At 42.8% G+C, this 16,092-nt stretch overlaps 1 protein-coding gene across 1 annotated transcript; it reads left to right on the top strand.

Annotated features, from left to right (window-relative positions):
- Window positions 1-222: 222 nt before the first annotated feature.
- tm9sf4 (transmembrane 9 superfamily protein member 4) lies at window positions 223-14,275 on the top strand. Its single transcript, XM_010749245.3, has 18 exons — window positions 223-291; window positions 2,911-3,021; window positions 3,558-3,657; window positions 3,827-3,983; window positions 4,083-4,224; window positions 4,827-4,950; window positions 5,128-5,249; window positions 5,567-5,678; window positions 5,867-5,937; window positions 6,078-6,210; window positions 6,489-6,570; window positions 6,686-6,761; window positions 6,932-7,015; window positions 8,220-8,395; window positions 8,473-8,536; window positions 8,639-8,758; window positions 10,111-10,200; window positions 11,292-14,275. Exons 1-18 carry the CDS (start codon window positions 274-276, stop codon window positions 11,439-11,441), a joined length of 1,932 nt encoding a protein of 643 aa, XP_010747547.1. The 5' UTR covers window positions 223-273; the 3' UTR covers window positions 11,442-14,275.
- Window positions 14,276-16,092: the final 1,817 nt, after the last annotated feature.

Here is a 16,092-nt window from a genome sequence, read left to right as displayed (position 1 = left end):
ATATTGTACATTGTATTGTTTATATGATGTATATTGTATATTATATATTATATATTGTATGTTGTATTGTTTATATGATGTATATTGTACATTGTATTGTTTATATGATGTATATTGTATATTATATATTATATATTGTATGTTGTATTGTTTATATGATATATATTGTACATTGTATAGTTTATATTAACAGTCTGTTCAGACTTTTATGGGTGTGTCAACAAAAAAAAAAAAACACTACTTCCGCAGCGTCACTAATGACACGTATTGAAGATGGCGGCCGCGGCTATGGTGAGTGCAGAGCGAACTCTTCCCTTCAGATCACGGCTCGTTCGTGTCCTTCTTTGTGGAGGAGAGCGGACACGCTGTCGTGGGTATGACGGAGCGGAGGTCTGCCTCGGTCCGTGACGACGTGTTACCGTGAGCTCTGCGGGTTTTCTTCACTTCTCCGAGCTCGGGTGTCGAGGTGACGGTGCTAACTGTAGCTAGCTACCGTGTCGCTAGCTCGTCTGTCAGATGTTGTTGTTATTAAAATTAATTATATATATATATTAGATATTAAAGTGCGCGCACACAGCTTTGAATAAGCTCGTCCCCGCGCTGTCACTCACCGTACAGACGGGAGAAAGCGGCTGTCTGAACTTTGGCTCACCGTTAGCTTGTAGCAGCTCTGTCGGTGTGTGGCTGTGGTCACGTCACGTCACGTCACGTCACGTCGGTGCTGAGAGTTTCACAGATGACAGCAGCGCATCAGCTACAACCCAAAAACAATGTGGACCAGGACTGCACTGGCTCAAGACTACAGTTTGCCACGCTTAAGAGCAGATGCATAAGAGCAGCTGTAGTTTGGCCACAACTTCAGGTGGAGGTGGTGTTGGTGTTGGTGTTGGTGGAGGTGGAGGTGGTTCAGCTCCTCCAGTCCACATCAAAGAGTCCTTGAGTCCAGGTTGCTCTTTGTAGTTAAGCCAGCTTGCTGCCATGTGAAGATAAAGAGCTGTAAATCGACTGATTGATAAATTGATGAGTGATTTGGATCAAAGCACTGTTTTTTTCCCGAGTGGACTATGGAATGTATTGTTGTTGTTGTTGTTGTTTGTTGCTCTGGCTTCACGTTTGGGATCGTTGGACAGGACCAAGAAGATAAATCCTGTCAATGTGTCAAATTGGAAATGTGGAGAACTCCGTTTCCCACACACCTCCTGGCAAACATTAGCGTAGATAGTCATGTGATGCCTTTTTTCCTTTGGCTCTGTGTGCACAGGTCTCCTCCTCGAAGCCTCCCTCAGTGTCCACAGTGAGGTCGCCACAATACCAGAAGTTACAGTTTTCTTTTGTTGAAGTTGCACGCAGGTCACTCGGGACACCTGTTGATTTTCTTTCCCCTGTAGTCTCATCTGTTGTTTCTTTGTAGGTGTGTATTTTTCCCCTTTGGTGCTTCCAGCACTATTAAATGAATCATTTTACACATATCGAAAAACTACCATAGCAGGCCATGACCCATATGTGGAGAATATTATTAGATGATTACTCTCCAAATCTTGGATTTGTTTGGAGTGTTGTTTTATGTTGTAGTTATTAGGGCTGCCACAAACGATTATTTTGATAGTCGACTAATCGGCGATTATTTTTTTCGATTAGTCGACTAATCGGATCATACGTACATGCGTGGGCGGGCGCTGTAAATCTCGCGGGCAGAGCCGTGAGCCACCCTCGCCCCCGAGTCTTTCCATGCCGACCCAGAGCCGCTGCGGAGGAAATGCGCCTGGCGGAGGCCAGCCAGCGCCGGGGCGAGGTCCCACGAGGGGATCCTCCCGCACCGTGCGGCCGTCCCTGACACGCCGAGTTGAATCCCCCGGGCAGGAAGTTGCAGAGAATTCGCGGTGATTTGTTAAAATTGCAACACCGCCCTGAAATCACGGGGATTCACTGAAGTTGCATTGAAGTTGCAACATCGCAACATCATGAATTCCAGGAAGGTCTGTGTTATGGTATCATTTACCATACAGTCAGGCCTGACGCCAATTACTACTACTGCGTGTGTGTGTGTGTGTGTGTGACAGAAAGGCAGACGTGGAAGTGGCAGTTTCGAGAGAAGTAAAGTTAAAAAAAAAAAAAAAACGATGCGTCGACTACTAAATTAGTTGTTGACGATTTTGTTCGTCGTGACTAATCGTGGCAGCCCTACTTTTTAGGCATTTTATATATAAGAAAGCCGATTATTCAGACTGATTAATAACTGAAGGCGGTGAGGTAAACTATAAGGGGAAAAGGGCGAGCGCATGCTGTTAAAGAAACAAAATAAAACGAAAAGAGAACTCTCTCTAATCCAGAGCATATTCTGTCTGTATGAAACCAAAACCTCACAATATATACTCTAATTTCTAATAACAAAAACACATCAAGACAGCACCTCTAAAACTAGTCACTTTAACACAAATCTTCTCGTGTGTTAATCAGTAGAATTCCAAACTAACCCTGCCCAGTCCCAGTAATACAAAAACCTCCACAAAACAACAAGCGAGTTAAGCACCGTTAACATTCACAACCAGTCACACAGGCTGCTGGACAGTTCGGCTCGAGTTTAAACGTCTCCAGGTCGAGAAAAGTGCAGCTCCAATCCGGAATTACTGGGCCTCCAGGAAACAGTGAGGTATGGCCACACCTCCTCAGCAGGGTGCCAGTCAGGTGACGGCGACCACACACCTGGATTTACATAACCCAGAACACTGTAGGCTAAAGAAGGGGCAAGACGGTGGCAGCCGTCTAATTCTAATTCTGTATTTTACGTGGCGTGATGAATGATCTCGTGTTGAGAACGTTTTTGTCCTACGCTCACGTTACACATCCTTTCATGATGCACACATATTAAGTGTTTGTGAGGTGTAATATTTGCTGTTGTGTGTGTTGCAGGAGACGTGGTGGGCCTTGCTGCTGTTGTCCCTGTTTCCTGTGGTTCGGCCCTTCTATGTTCCCGGAGTCGCTCCCCGGGACTTCCACGAGGGTGCCACAGTAGATATTAAGGTAAAATCATTTGATCAACATTTCACAAATTAGCAGAAATATTGTGATGTTGTTCTGTAGTTAGCCGTATTGTCTTCTATCCTGAAGGTCCTGAACCTTTCTTTGTGGACTTATCTTTCCATATTCACCACCTCACCCCACACCAGAAACATGTGATCATGTTGCCACTGACTCATTACAAAAGAATCAGGAGCTGTATCCATGAAAGTAACATCATTATCTCCTGTTTGACTGAGCAGGAACACAGCCTGCACCCGTGTGCTGACACTCATCACATGTTGCAACAGTAGTTTGAATTCTTGCTCAGTGTGAAATGACAAAGGTGGTGCTGGCCCAAAGGGCTACAGAAATGACTGTGTACAGCTCCTGGTCAGACTCAGACTTTTTTTCTTGTGTAGTGTAGTGCTCACTTCTTGAAGGTGACTCCAGTTTCCATTGTCATTCAGACCATGTTGTTGGGAGTGTAGTTTTGCATATCACTATATCTGTGACCCAGTCAGTCAGTCAGTCAGTCAGTCAGATCGTTTGTTTTTCAGGCAGTGAAGCTGACCAGCTCCCGTACGCAGCTTCCTTATGAATACTACTCGCTGCCTTTCTGTAAGCCGGAATCGGTCTTCTACAAGGGAGAGAACCTGGGTAAGTGGAGTGCTGCAGATGTGTGTGGACTCTGGCCTGAGAATTATTTTTTTTTTATGTATCAAAGCAAGCACATTTTGATCTTAAAGAAAATCTACATCTTATTTTTCAGTGTGTTTTTTTTAATGTCAAATGAAATCTTTTTTTTTTTTTTTATTGCATTTTGTAGGTGAGGTGTTACGCGGGGACCGCATTGTGAATACCCGCTACAATGTCGAGATGACTAGGGACAAGACATGTGAGATGGTGTGCAACAAGAAAAAGCTGAGCATAGAAGAAAGCAAGCTTTTTGCTGAGCGAATCCAGGAGGAGTATTATGTTCACCTGTGAGCATCCAGGGTTTCCAGGCGTGATTCTATAACCTGGTTCTTCATATATCCAGTATGCAATCCAAAGTTAAAGAAATGTCTCCATGTGCCTCTCAGTATCGCAGACAACCTGCCAGTTGCCACCAGGTTAGAGTTCTACCCCAACAGAGAGGGAGGAGGGGAGGAGGAGAAGAAGGACGTGGTCAAAGACATCCAGTTTGAACATGGCTACAGACTGGGCTTTGTCGACAGCAACAAGGTACATTTTTATATTTACATTGTTTAGAGGTGGAGAGAGGATGAGTACAGGTAAAGCGATGTGAAGAACCTTTCTTAATGGATCAACTTCGTACTACGAGAGACAATGTCCTACATGGACACACAGTTGTTAAAAGTTCAATTAAACAAACCTTTTTTGTGTAGAGAAGAAGTATTTTGTTTATATAAAAAAGCTTGGACACGCTGTGTCAGTGCACTTGTTTCTTTAGGCTTGATAAAGCCTGGCTCGTAGCTGGTAACAAGCATGGTAGTTAAGGGTGGTAGCGTTCAGAAACAGTGCAGCGTACACAGACACAACCACCTAACTCTCTATAAGGCTGTAACCTGAGCATCCGGCTCGTCTCACAGCGCTGTAAGAAAACACTGAACGGAACATGCCACACAAGTTTTACCAGGAAGTAACTCATTGTTCCAGGCACCAGTAAAAACGTTTTAATAACCACTTGAAAATCATAACCCATCTCTAGTATTAAGTCAGTTATTTTGCTTCTTACATACAGTATATACATTTACACAAATTAAAATGATCAGTGTGTTTCTGAAGACTACTAATTTATGCCCCTTCTTGTTTGTCCCTCACAGTTCTATCTGCACAACCACCTGTCTTTCATCCTGTACTTCCACAAGGAGAAGCTGGAGCAGGGGGAAGTTCACAACTACAGGGTGGTGCGATTTGAGGTGATACCCCAAAGTGTGAAAGTAGATGGTAGGTGTCAACAGCAGTCTTTTTGAATTGCTAAAGGCTGTGTAACGTTTGTGATCTATGATGACAAAACCATTTGAATAGAAGGAGGAAACACAGGTGTCGCCTCTGAAGTGGCCAATACAGTGAAAAATGTTAGCACTGACTTCTTGTAATACTTCCTCTGTGGTTTATTGACAGATCTGAAAGCTGTGGAAAAAGAGAAGAGTTGCACCTTGCCTGAGGCCAGTGGCTCTGCCCCCCAGGAGATTGACCCGAGCAAAGAGAACGAGGTCCTCTTCACGTACTCTGTCCACTGGGAGGTCAGTGTCTCAAACCATCGGCCAAATCGCTGCATCTAACTGAAGATCAGTTTAAAATGAAAATGTGTTTTATTATTTAGGTTTTATCCATGTGATCACCTCAGAGCTGTGAATGAGAATAAGTCCATTTACTGTTTGCATTTAAAATTGATTGGGTCAGACTACAAACTGTCTAAATACTGGAAATGAATGATTTATTCATTTCAAAGAAACACAATCCGATATGAAGTCAGCAGCTTCATATCAGCGTATGGGCTTAAACAAGACGAGATAAATGTAGAGAAAGGACTGCTGAGTGTCTCATTTTGTCTGTGCAGGAGAGTGAGGTGAAGTGGGCGTCTCGATGGGACACGTACCTGACCATGAGCGATGTCCAGATTCACTGGTTCTCCATTGTCAACTCTGTGGTGGTTGTCTTCTTCCTGTCTGGTATGTCCAATTGTTGACACGTCCTGTTCAGCAGATGATAGAAGTGTAGCAAATGCATATTTTGTGTAACAATCTGTGCGTGCGTGCGTGCGTGTCTCCTGTAAATTTATTGCAAAATGAAATCTATAGTTTGTTGACAGCATGTGAAATGTTGAGATCCTTCTTTGTCTTTCCATTCTCTCTCTCAGGTATTCTGAGTATGATCATTATCAGGACCTTGAGGAAGGACATCGCTAACTACAACAGAGAGGATGACATAGTAAGAAAATAGATATAACAGGCTATAATCTCTCTGAGAAACTGAAGATCAGAATCATTCATCTGATTTCAGCTTTGGGTGTTTTATCTGTATTCAAACAATATATTTTAGGCTTGCAATTTTTTTTTCTCCTTAACCAGGAGGACACCATGGAGGAGTCAGGATGGAAGAACGTCCACGGCGATGTCTTCAGACCGCCTCAGTATCCCATGATCCTCAGCTCTCTGCTAGGCTCAGGGATCCAGCTCTTTTGCATGGTCCTCATTGTCATCTGTAAGTCTTGACAGTCATTTATTCACATGGTTCAAATAGAAAGTCACATCAGGTCAGAATGTTTGTTTATATTTATCGTGTAGACATGAGAGTGGAATGAGTCGTCTCATTTAGCTCTCTGCAAATGTTGAATTATTCATCTGCGCGTGTTTCTTATTTACAAGATTTCTAAATTTAGACGACTGCACAAAACTGGAAATATTCCACAATCCATGATTGTTGCAATCTAGGAAAGGTTCTAACCAGTGTGTGTGTGTGTCTGTGTGTGTGTGTCATAGTCGTTGCCATGTTGGGCATGTTGTCTCCCTCCAGTAGAGGTGCCTTGATGACCACTGCTTGTTTCCTGTTCATGTTCATGGGGTAAGAGTCGTATTCACCTCTCCTCACTGAGAAAGGAATGAAGGCATGTCCTGTGTTCAGCTGGTGTGTTTCTTTGCTCTCACGCTGCCCTTTCCTGTTGATTTTTGTCTTCCAGCGTATTTGGTGGCTACTTTGCTGGCAGACTGTACCGCACACTGAAGGGCCATCGGTGGAAGAAAGGAGCATTTTGTGTAAGTCGAGGTGAAATCCTCCATCACTCCTGAGTTTGTATTGTTTCTCACTGATACACACTCAGTGTTTGTTTAGAGCTCTACAAGCCAAGATTTGAATGTGTTAATTGAAGAAGTGTTGTCGTCCATCTGTGCTGCTGTAAGTTTTGTTTGTTTTGTCTCCACTGTAGACTGCAACCTTGTATCCTGCAGTGGTTTTTGGAATCTGCTTCGTGCTCAACTGTTTCATCTGGGGAGAACACTCCTCTGGGGCGGTGGGTGTCATCACTCAGATACACAGAATCTAAAATGAATGCTTTCAGCAGCAAACTAGGAAACAGGTAGCTCAAAGGCTACTTACTTTCTTCTACTAGAGACATTATTTATTTAAGTTGTAGCAGATCAGTATCACTTTGAAAGGAAAGATTTCCCTTAAGTCATGAACCACGGTTCCTACAGGTCCTTGAAATCCTTGAGAGTTTGTGAATTGAATCGGTAAATAGGAGATTTTGTGTAGCAGCAAAACTGCTGAGTGTGTTGAAGTGAAGTGGTGTGTAGTAGTGTGTTTAAGACTAATGAATTTAACTTCTCATTTAGAAGAGGAAGACTGTGCAATTTTCACTCCATTTTACAGTTTGACTTTGAACAAGAAAAGTCAGTTGTGCATGTGACTTGGAGCGGCTGTGGCTCGGAGGTAGAGCGGGTTGTCGTAATCAGATGATCTGCAGTTCATCCCCCGCCTCATCCAGTCTGCGTGTCGAAGTGTCCTTGGGCAAGATACTGAACCCCAAATTGCTCCTGAAGGCTGTGCCATCAGTGTGTGAATGTGTATGAATGGGTGAATGAGATATGTCCTGTAAAAGTTGTCGGAAGACTAGAAAGCCGCTATATAAGTACAGTCCATTTACCAGGTACTACTTATTATACAGACGCTGCACGTTTTACAGCAACTGTTTGTCCTGCATGCTTGGAAGGGGAGGGTTAATCCTACAAACTGGACCTTTTTAAAACCCTGAGTTTGATTTGAAGCTTGTTGTTGTGTCATGACCTCAACACTCTCTGCGCTGTCTCCATGTGCCTGTGCAGGTGTTTGTTCTGTAACTACAGACTGTATAATAACTTTCCACCATCGTTTGTTTCACTCTTTCTTCAGCAGTGTGCTGAGGTAGCTCCATTGGAAAGTTGAAAGGGAGACTAAAGTTCTGCATGAAGTGTAAAAATATTTCCAGTTCATTATGAAACTGGCGGGACGAATGAGACTATGACAGCCTGCCAGAGTCAAAGTAATTAATGTGAAACACTGAGCGTTATGACAATGTATCAGTTAATTCTGCTGGACAAATTCTGAGCATATGCAGTAGGTGTGTGTTTAACTTGATGTTGTAATTTTCACATTATTAGTTCAACATGGAGTGTTAAACTTCTCCTGTGTCTTGACAATTCTTTTCGTGTTCCCGCTCTCTTCCTTCACCACCTCAGGTCCCCTTCACCACAATGCTGGCCCTGCTGTGTATGTGGTTCGGTATCTCCATGCCCTTGGTGTACCTGGGCTACTATTTTGGCTTCCGCAAACAGCCATATGATAACCCAGTGCGCACCAACCAAATCCCTCGGCAGGTTCCAGAGCAGCGCTGGTACATGAACAAGTTTGTAGGGTGAGTGTTTTAAGCAGTCACTTGGATGGCCAATGGCTCCAGTGCAGTATTTGAACTTTTGAGTTTCTCTTTAACAGAATCCTGATGGCTGGGATCCTGCCGTTTGGTGCCATGTTCATCGAGCTCTTCTTCATTTTCAGCGTGAGTACAACTCATTGGTGTAAACCCAGAGGATATGTGTCAGCCCCACTGTCTGTCTGTCTGCAACGTAATACTCACTGCTGTGTGCTTCTCTACCTACAGGCCATCTGGGAGAATCAGTTCTATTATCTGTTTGGCTTCCTGTTTCTGGTCTTCATCATCTTGGTGGTCTCCTGCTCTCAGATCAGCATTGTCATGGTTTATTTCCAGCTCTGTGCAGAGGTCAGTTCTTCTAAGTGTAATTCAGTGTCTGGGGGATATTAATCATAGCTGCAGACTTGAGCTCAGAGCTAACCAGCCACGAGAAGCTGCTGTTACACCTGATTGACTAAATGAGGCAATCCAGCAAAAACACTCCCAAGTCCTCCCATTGATGTAAATAAAGCTGGCGAGGTGGGGACCGCAGGGGCAGCCAAAGGAAGATGGTGAAACATAACACTGGGGAACAATTTGAAAACAAAGTTTTTATGCTGATTCCAAAATTGCAGTCAGTTTTTTTTTCTAGCATGTCAAGTTTTTTCTCCACAGCTGACCCTCCAGATAAGCAAAACTCCACTGATTATCTGTAGTAAGACTTGCCAGCTGATTACGATTGGACTCGTCTACAACTACGTGGCAACTTGTTTGTGCAGTCACAGTTGACACTACCAATGAGTACTATCAATATCTGCAAACAGAAAGCAAGCATAGTAGGAATGAAGAGGATTTGTGCTGGCTTTCCTCTTCACCTTGTACCCATGGGCATACCGTTTTAAGTTTGATTTGGTTTGATGCTGTTTTTGTAGTTTTCGAAGCTTGTAACTATTCCATCTTAGTGTTTTAATTACATAGGTATATATTTCCTTTGTTCCAGATCATGTATGCTCCTGCTACTTCTCGTCGTAAATACCCTGACTCCTTTTTGCTATATTTGTGCTAGTTTCACCGTTCCAAGTCAGAGGAAAGCAAACATCAGTGCATTTGTCAAACAAGCATATTTTGCATATTTTGAAGTAAAACTCTGTGATCAAGACAACAAGCCATGAGCCCCTCACAAAGTGTGCAAGCAATGTGTCGAGAATTTACGGATGTGGACCAAAGGAACTCGTGAAAAGTTGGCTTTTGGTATCCCCAAAAAGATCATTGCACAGACTTACTTTTGTGCATGCACATATCTGTTAAGTACAGTATTTTTCACATTTTTTAATAAAACGGGGATCCTATAGTTAAAAAACTTGACGTGATAGAGAAAAACTGAGATCAGTTTTGGATTCCACACCCCAAAATTAGTTAGAAACAGCTGTCAGACCAAACTCAACAAAAATTGTGTTCCCCAGTGTTATCAACTTTTAGACAGACACAAACTAACATCACGCCTTGGTGGTTTAACCTGCTCATCAGACAATCTTATTAATTGCTCATCACTTCTTTATAAAGCACAAGTAAAGGCAACAGTTCAACAGACCAACTTGTAAACCAGCATCTTATCAAAAGTAATGTTTGTGTGAAGGAAACGCTGTCGTGTTTCTAAAAGTTTCTCAGTGTTGTGTCAGTAGCAGTAAAGCTCATCTGCTGTGTTCTCTCCTCACTATCAGGACTACCGCTGGTGGTGGAGAACTTTCCTGGTTTCAGGAGGCTCAGCGTTCTACGTCCTCATTTACGCCGTCTTCTACTTTGTCAACAAGGTAAAAAGCCCAGACAACGTTTGATTTGAAACATCCACAGAACAGAAACCGAATGTCTTTGATTGGCGTGCTGTTGTTAACAATCAGTGTTTCCATCGATTGTCTGGAGTGTGGCAGCTCGTTGTATTCACCACAGTCTCATAATGAACTGAAAATGTTTTTCTCTCAGGCAGTCTCACTCTCACTGATGATGTCATCAGGCTTATTTGAAGTGAGACCTGACACCTCAGACGTTTGACAGAAGAAGGCACTTTGATAGATGATGTTGATGCCAGCACACATCACAGAGTGAAACATGCTGTTAGATTGACAATAATATGTCATGCGCAGAGAAATTCAGTCCACGTCTTCACACTTGTGAACGTTGCATTCATACCACGCTTCTTTGTCGCATCTTCCAACATGTGATAAATGCTCTGCAAATATTCAATTCAGTTTCACTACTACAGTGCCAAATCAGAAGCGCAGGTCTGGACCGTACTCTTTATAATATTATCTTCAGACCAACAGTTCCACCATGAACAGGCACTCAGCAGGTATGATCAGCAGGTAAACTACTCTGTGCTGGCAGTGTCATTGTTTTCCTCTGGGGAAAGTGGTGATACCAATGGGTGACACCCAGATAAGCTAAGTGCTAGCTTTGGTGGGCGCACTGCTCAGAACTGCCACGTTCAAAAAATATTGCTGACCTTTCAAAGTCTAACCAAAGATATAACAGCTGAATGGAAGAAAGTGAACTCAGCGTTAGCACAACGTTGAAAACACACCACCATGTCACCTGGAAAGGTAACGCATCACATGGCCCAACGAGCACTTTTGTCATTGGGCATGTAGGTTACGAACTTATTTATGTTCTATTATATTGGCACTGAGCAAAGAGCATGTGACGGCAGCTTATTTTGTTTACTACACTTCATTTCTGAATAACATTTAAGAAACATTAATATAACAGACAGATGAAGTAGCTTTGTAATGACAGAAACCGACCCTACAAGGAGCTCAAAGTTTGGTTTGTTAGTAGAAGTAATCAAAAGCAAAACAATCAGCCGGATGACGTATTGAAACTGATTTCTGCTCTGTTCATTCCTCAGCTGGACATCGTGGAGTTCATCCCCTCCCTCTTGTACTTCGGCTACACGGCCCTGATGGTCCTGTCGTTCTGGCTGCTAACCGGCACAATTGGCTTCTATGCAGCCTACATGTTCATCAGGAAAATCTACGCTGCAGTCAAGATCGACTGAGTCGTCACTGACGCTGCTGTTCTTGTTGTTTTTTTTTTGTTTTTTTTTGTTTGTTTGTTGTTTTGACTCATTCAGTTTTTTTTAATGTATATATTTTTTATTCTTCATGTCCAACAAGCACTGACTTGTGTGTCGAGGGAACTGAGGGGTGCTTTTTACGGCTCGACAGCCCCACCCACTGGCCTCATAGGGAAGAACAGCAAGGTGGCAGAGCTAAACCAGCTGTTTCTCTCTATCCCTCCCCCCTCTCCCCCTCACATATTCCCCCCTCCCTCCTCTTTCCAGGACAGAAACCCAGAGGGAAGTCACCTCTGATGGGACAGTTTATGTCCTCTGCTGTTTCACCTTGCACACAACACAGTGGGCCAAAGCTTGTCAAATGATGGTTTCTACTTCTTCTTTTTTTTGCATTTTGTCTTTTCATTTGTGTTTTGAGTCTAACTTATCCAGTTTTTATTTTTGACATCACAGGATTTATCTCTGATTTAAGTTCTTTCAATCATCTTCTGGGAAGCTGTTTTCATGATTTCCATGCGTAAATTCTGTCTTTTCTCTTTCCATCGTCTGTCTTCAAGTGTCACTTTGGTTTTATTTTTGGAGACTTTGGAGATCAGGGAACGATTGAGCGGTCTTAATTGTGGTTATGGTGTTAACTTTGTTGTGTTGAACTGATATGGATGGAATTATGCTGGGAAGTCCTCCATTGTAACACGAGAAAGGATAAATTAAATGTTGTATTATTTTTTACTCCAGTTTCCATGTCCTGGTGTAACAATTTTAACCACAACTTTAATCAAAATATTAGCTTCTCCTTCCAAAACAATGGGTCTCCTTTAATGTCAAAATATTGGTCCATTTGCGCTAAATGATACAGAACAAGTCTGAATGAGACTACGAACCCGACGCCCTGACGCAGTGGACTGTTGGGTAAAGCTGCTGGAGTTGGACAAAAGGAAAAAACTACAGTCAACACAGAAATGACACGGAGGAGTAACCTTTTTGTATTTGTAAGTCTACAACACAAATCTGTGTTTGGAGCTTTTCCAGTAGAACAGTATGTTGTTTTTTTTCTGCTCATTAACATGCCGTCAGTGTAGCCTTAGCAGAGCTGGACGCCTGCTGAACTATGCAGTAATGGAAAGACAGCAACATTGCAAAGGACCATTTTTGTTGAGGAAAGATGCCTCGTTTCTTTCAGTCTGAATCTAATGTACGATACATTTTTGTGTATAATATGAAAAATCATTTTTGAAAGCCAGCAAGGTCACCTCTCTTCGTCTTGACAGTGGTTTGGTGTCATGGGAGGCAGAGCATTGAAATGTAATCCACAGCGTTCTTATTCCATCTGTACAGTCAATGTTTTTGTGTAGACAGATGCTCATGATGACTTTTATTTTGAAGGGGGTTCTGTTTTTCTGGGTCATGAGATTTCTCAGCTACAAAACTTTGGAGATGCATTTTTCCAACATGTTTGGAACCTGATTCAAATCAAGCTAAGGGCTCCCACAGACAACTACTTTACTGCAGCGAGATGACAGAGTATTTCATTCAGATGACATCAGTGGAAGAGTTTCACACTTGCTGTTATACTTGCTTCCTCGCTAAGAGTCAGATGAGATTGATACCAGTCTTTTAACCTTCTTTTAAACTGCAAACAGGGAAATGGTTTTAGCTTCAGTCAGTCCAACGGTGCCGGGCTTCCCACTGTTTGCTGTCCTGATGCTAAGCTTCTGTGTAACTGTACGAGGAAGACAGACGGCTTATTTCACAAAACGACAACACGTGCAGTTCAACATCATTCTAGCTCCGCTGTGTTTCAGCCGGCAGGTCTCATTCTCTGCTGCCCTGTGACAGACACAACACTGGTCCATCATTCTAATGCACAGCAGTGGTAGTTCAGTGGTGGATGTTAAAGGAATATTGTAAAGACTGAAAAGACGAGCTCTTTTTAAACAGACTAAAGTGAAGCCTGGCAGCTTAGCTGCACGCTCTGAGCCCTTTGGGGACGTTTTAGTTGGAGTTGTATTGAACTCATTTCAGCAACAAACTGAACTCATCGTTTTTTTGCACAGAAGTAAGGATGATTTTTTATTTTTTGTTTTTATTTTTTCACTGTGGGGCTGTACAGAGGAGGGACAGGTGCCTAGATCAACCCTGATTCTCCAGGGCTGAAACAGTTGAATGAATGAATGAGCTCATCCTCCTGTGCTCTCCCTGTCCCCTCTCATTGTAATCAAGTCAACCCAACACTTGTAAATCTATGAACGAGCTGCTTTAAGAGAGCGAGATGGGCCAAATTATCAAAGTGAGCCCTGCCACTTTGCTACGAGACATTACTGCTCAGTAAAGCCTCAATTCAAATGAGTGACCATTACTCTTTCATTTATTTCCATTCCATCAGACATGCAGGTACCATCTCCTCTTCACTGGACCACTCTGCCCTCTGCATTATGACTTACTGAGCTCTGACACTTGGCTGCTGTCTTGTGTAAAGACAGACAGACAGACAGACACTGCTCTCCTGCTGTTGACGTGCACATGGCAGGGGAGATTTTTTACAGATAGACTTTTAAGAGGCCCGAGTCATGCGTGTGTATGTATGATCCAGGGGTTTACAATGTACATAAAAGAAGACGGCTTTGTATTTGTTGCGTTTCGCTGTTTGTGGCGCTCTCTGTAATGATCCCGTCATCGTTTTAGCCAAAAGCATGATGCTCATGATGACTGTCAAAGGAACTGTTTCTGTTACTTTCCCCCTGTTTCTTTTACAGAATGTCCAATTACAAAATGTACAATGACAAAACAATAAAGTGATGAGAAGTTGAATATGAAAATCATCTCCACTGTCTGATCTCCACAGATCTGAACATGCAGACATTCATGTTCCCTTCATGACTTCATCTAGCACCATCATCAGATCAAAAAAAATCTCTTGCATGGCAGCTAATGCAAATAGTTTGAGTGTGTGTGAAAGGGTGAATGAGCAGTATGTATGTAGTGTAAACACGCTCTGAGCGGTCAGAAGGGTGCAATATTAAGTACAGTCCATTTAATTTAATTAAACATTTCAGAATGGCGCCTGCTTTCCTGGACACAAACATACAGCTGCTCTGTGACTCAAGGAGAGAAGTCAAGTGTCCACATAACAGTCTTAACATTTCATACTGTCCCTACACTGACGTCAAGATGTGCTGGACCCTGCATCACCCCCCATATGTCTTAACAGAAAATTCAAATCACTGCTTAACCCATTAGATACTGACCATCATTGTATTTAGCTCTCATGACAAGATTTTACACATTCTAAAACACCTTGATGAAGGCCCTGCATCAAAACGCCCCGCATGGAAGACCTGGAAAATTAGTTTTCTACGCATAGAAATACCGGGAAATGACAGAATGTCCTGGAAATAATCTGTTGTGTCCTGGGAATGTTTAATTGTATCTTAGTCCCTCAGATCACCTGCATATTTCATTTAAAACTCCATTGTTAGAACCAGACAGTGGGTTCGCCGGGCACAAAGACGAAGCCAATCAAACTGTTCAATTAATCTTAGAGGAAAACTGTAGTAAACTCCACTCAGCTGAGATTAAGAGGAAAAATCAGTGAGGTTTCCACCAGTACGTCAGTGTCGGTGCGTTGTTTTCTTGAAAATTTGCTGTTGCCACCTTCACTGTGTACATGTCAGCTCTTCATCTTCTTTGTCTACTTTAAGATACAACCTACATGATGAGATTGCAGCAGGTGGATAACACTAACCTGCACTGTATGGTAACCTACAGATTGAGTTTATTAGTTAGTGTTGAGTTGGAAAGATATGGGCATTGATCAGGCAGGGTAAGTCTAGTGAAAGATGGTATTGTGGCTAAAAGTCGCATTCCTCATTGTGCTGCATCATTTTTGAGTCTAATGAAATCAAATTCTAAATCGCCACTGTATACCTCTTTAAACGTGTCCCTGTAAAGGTGTTAATTCCTGGTTTGTCCCTCTGTGTTTCCAAAATGTTCCGTGTCTGGAAGGCTATGAGCCTACAAAGTCTGTGTTGTGGTTTCTCGGCCCTCTAAAATGCTTTTTATGAGCTCTCCAGGTTCCTGCTAAGAAAAATCTACAAAACCAAAAGATTTTCTATTCTTGAGTTATGGCACAGTTGGCATCCTGTAAGTGTATGTGTGAGAGTCAGCTCAGTTGATGTAATTATAGGTTTATTCCATAGTACTATAATTGGGGCAGTCTTGACACTCAGTTATGCGTGCAGGCTTACACGTGCAGTTCTCTGAGACATAATCCAGACCCTGGTCCGGTAAGAGGGTTAGACACACAGTGGGGCAAAAGCCACCAGTCAGATAGTCCTGAGATATTCTGGGATGCCATTTTAAACTATTTTTTTGTCTGGTGATTCACTTTATGGCGCTGGGGTGTGAGAGTTCAGGGAGGCTATGGAGAAAGACTTTTGGTTGGCAGAGGTTCTGCCAAAGCGTTCAGTTCAGGCTATGTTGCAGTGGAGCGGAGCTGCTGGCCGTGTCCGCAAATATTGAGTGGTGGAAGGAACTCCTGAACCTGACTACCGCGTTCAGACTTTGAAGAGATATCCTGATCTCTTGGCTGACTTGCCACTTTGGTGTCACATCGATGTCATGGACAATAATTGCA

The sequence above is a fragment of the Larimichthys crocea genome, chromosome XV (assembly GCF_000972845.2).
Source record: "Larimichthys crocea isolate SSNF chromosome XV, L_crocea_2.0, whole genome shotgun sequence".
NCBI lineage: Eukaryota > Metazoa > Chordata > Actinopteri > Sciaenidae > Larimichthys > Larimichthys crocea.
This window is presented reverse-complemented; position numbering and strand designations above follow the sequence as displayed.

Bases quoted from the DNA above. Each gene is read 5' to 3' on its own strand.
- tm9sf4 (XM_010749245.3), top strand. The intron at 4,225-4,826 runs GTACATTTTTAT...TGTCCCTCACAG, and splicing joins GCTTTGTCGACAGCAACAAG to TTCTATCTGCACAACCACCT. The intron at 5,679-5,866 runs GTATGTCCAATT...TCTCTCTCTCAG, and splicing joins GGTTGTCTTCTTCCTGTCTG to GTATTCTGAGTATGATCATT.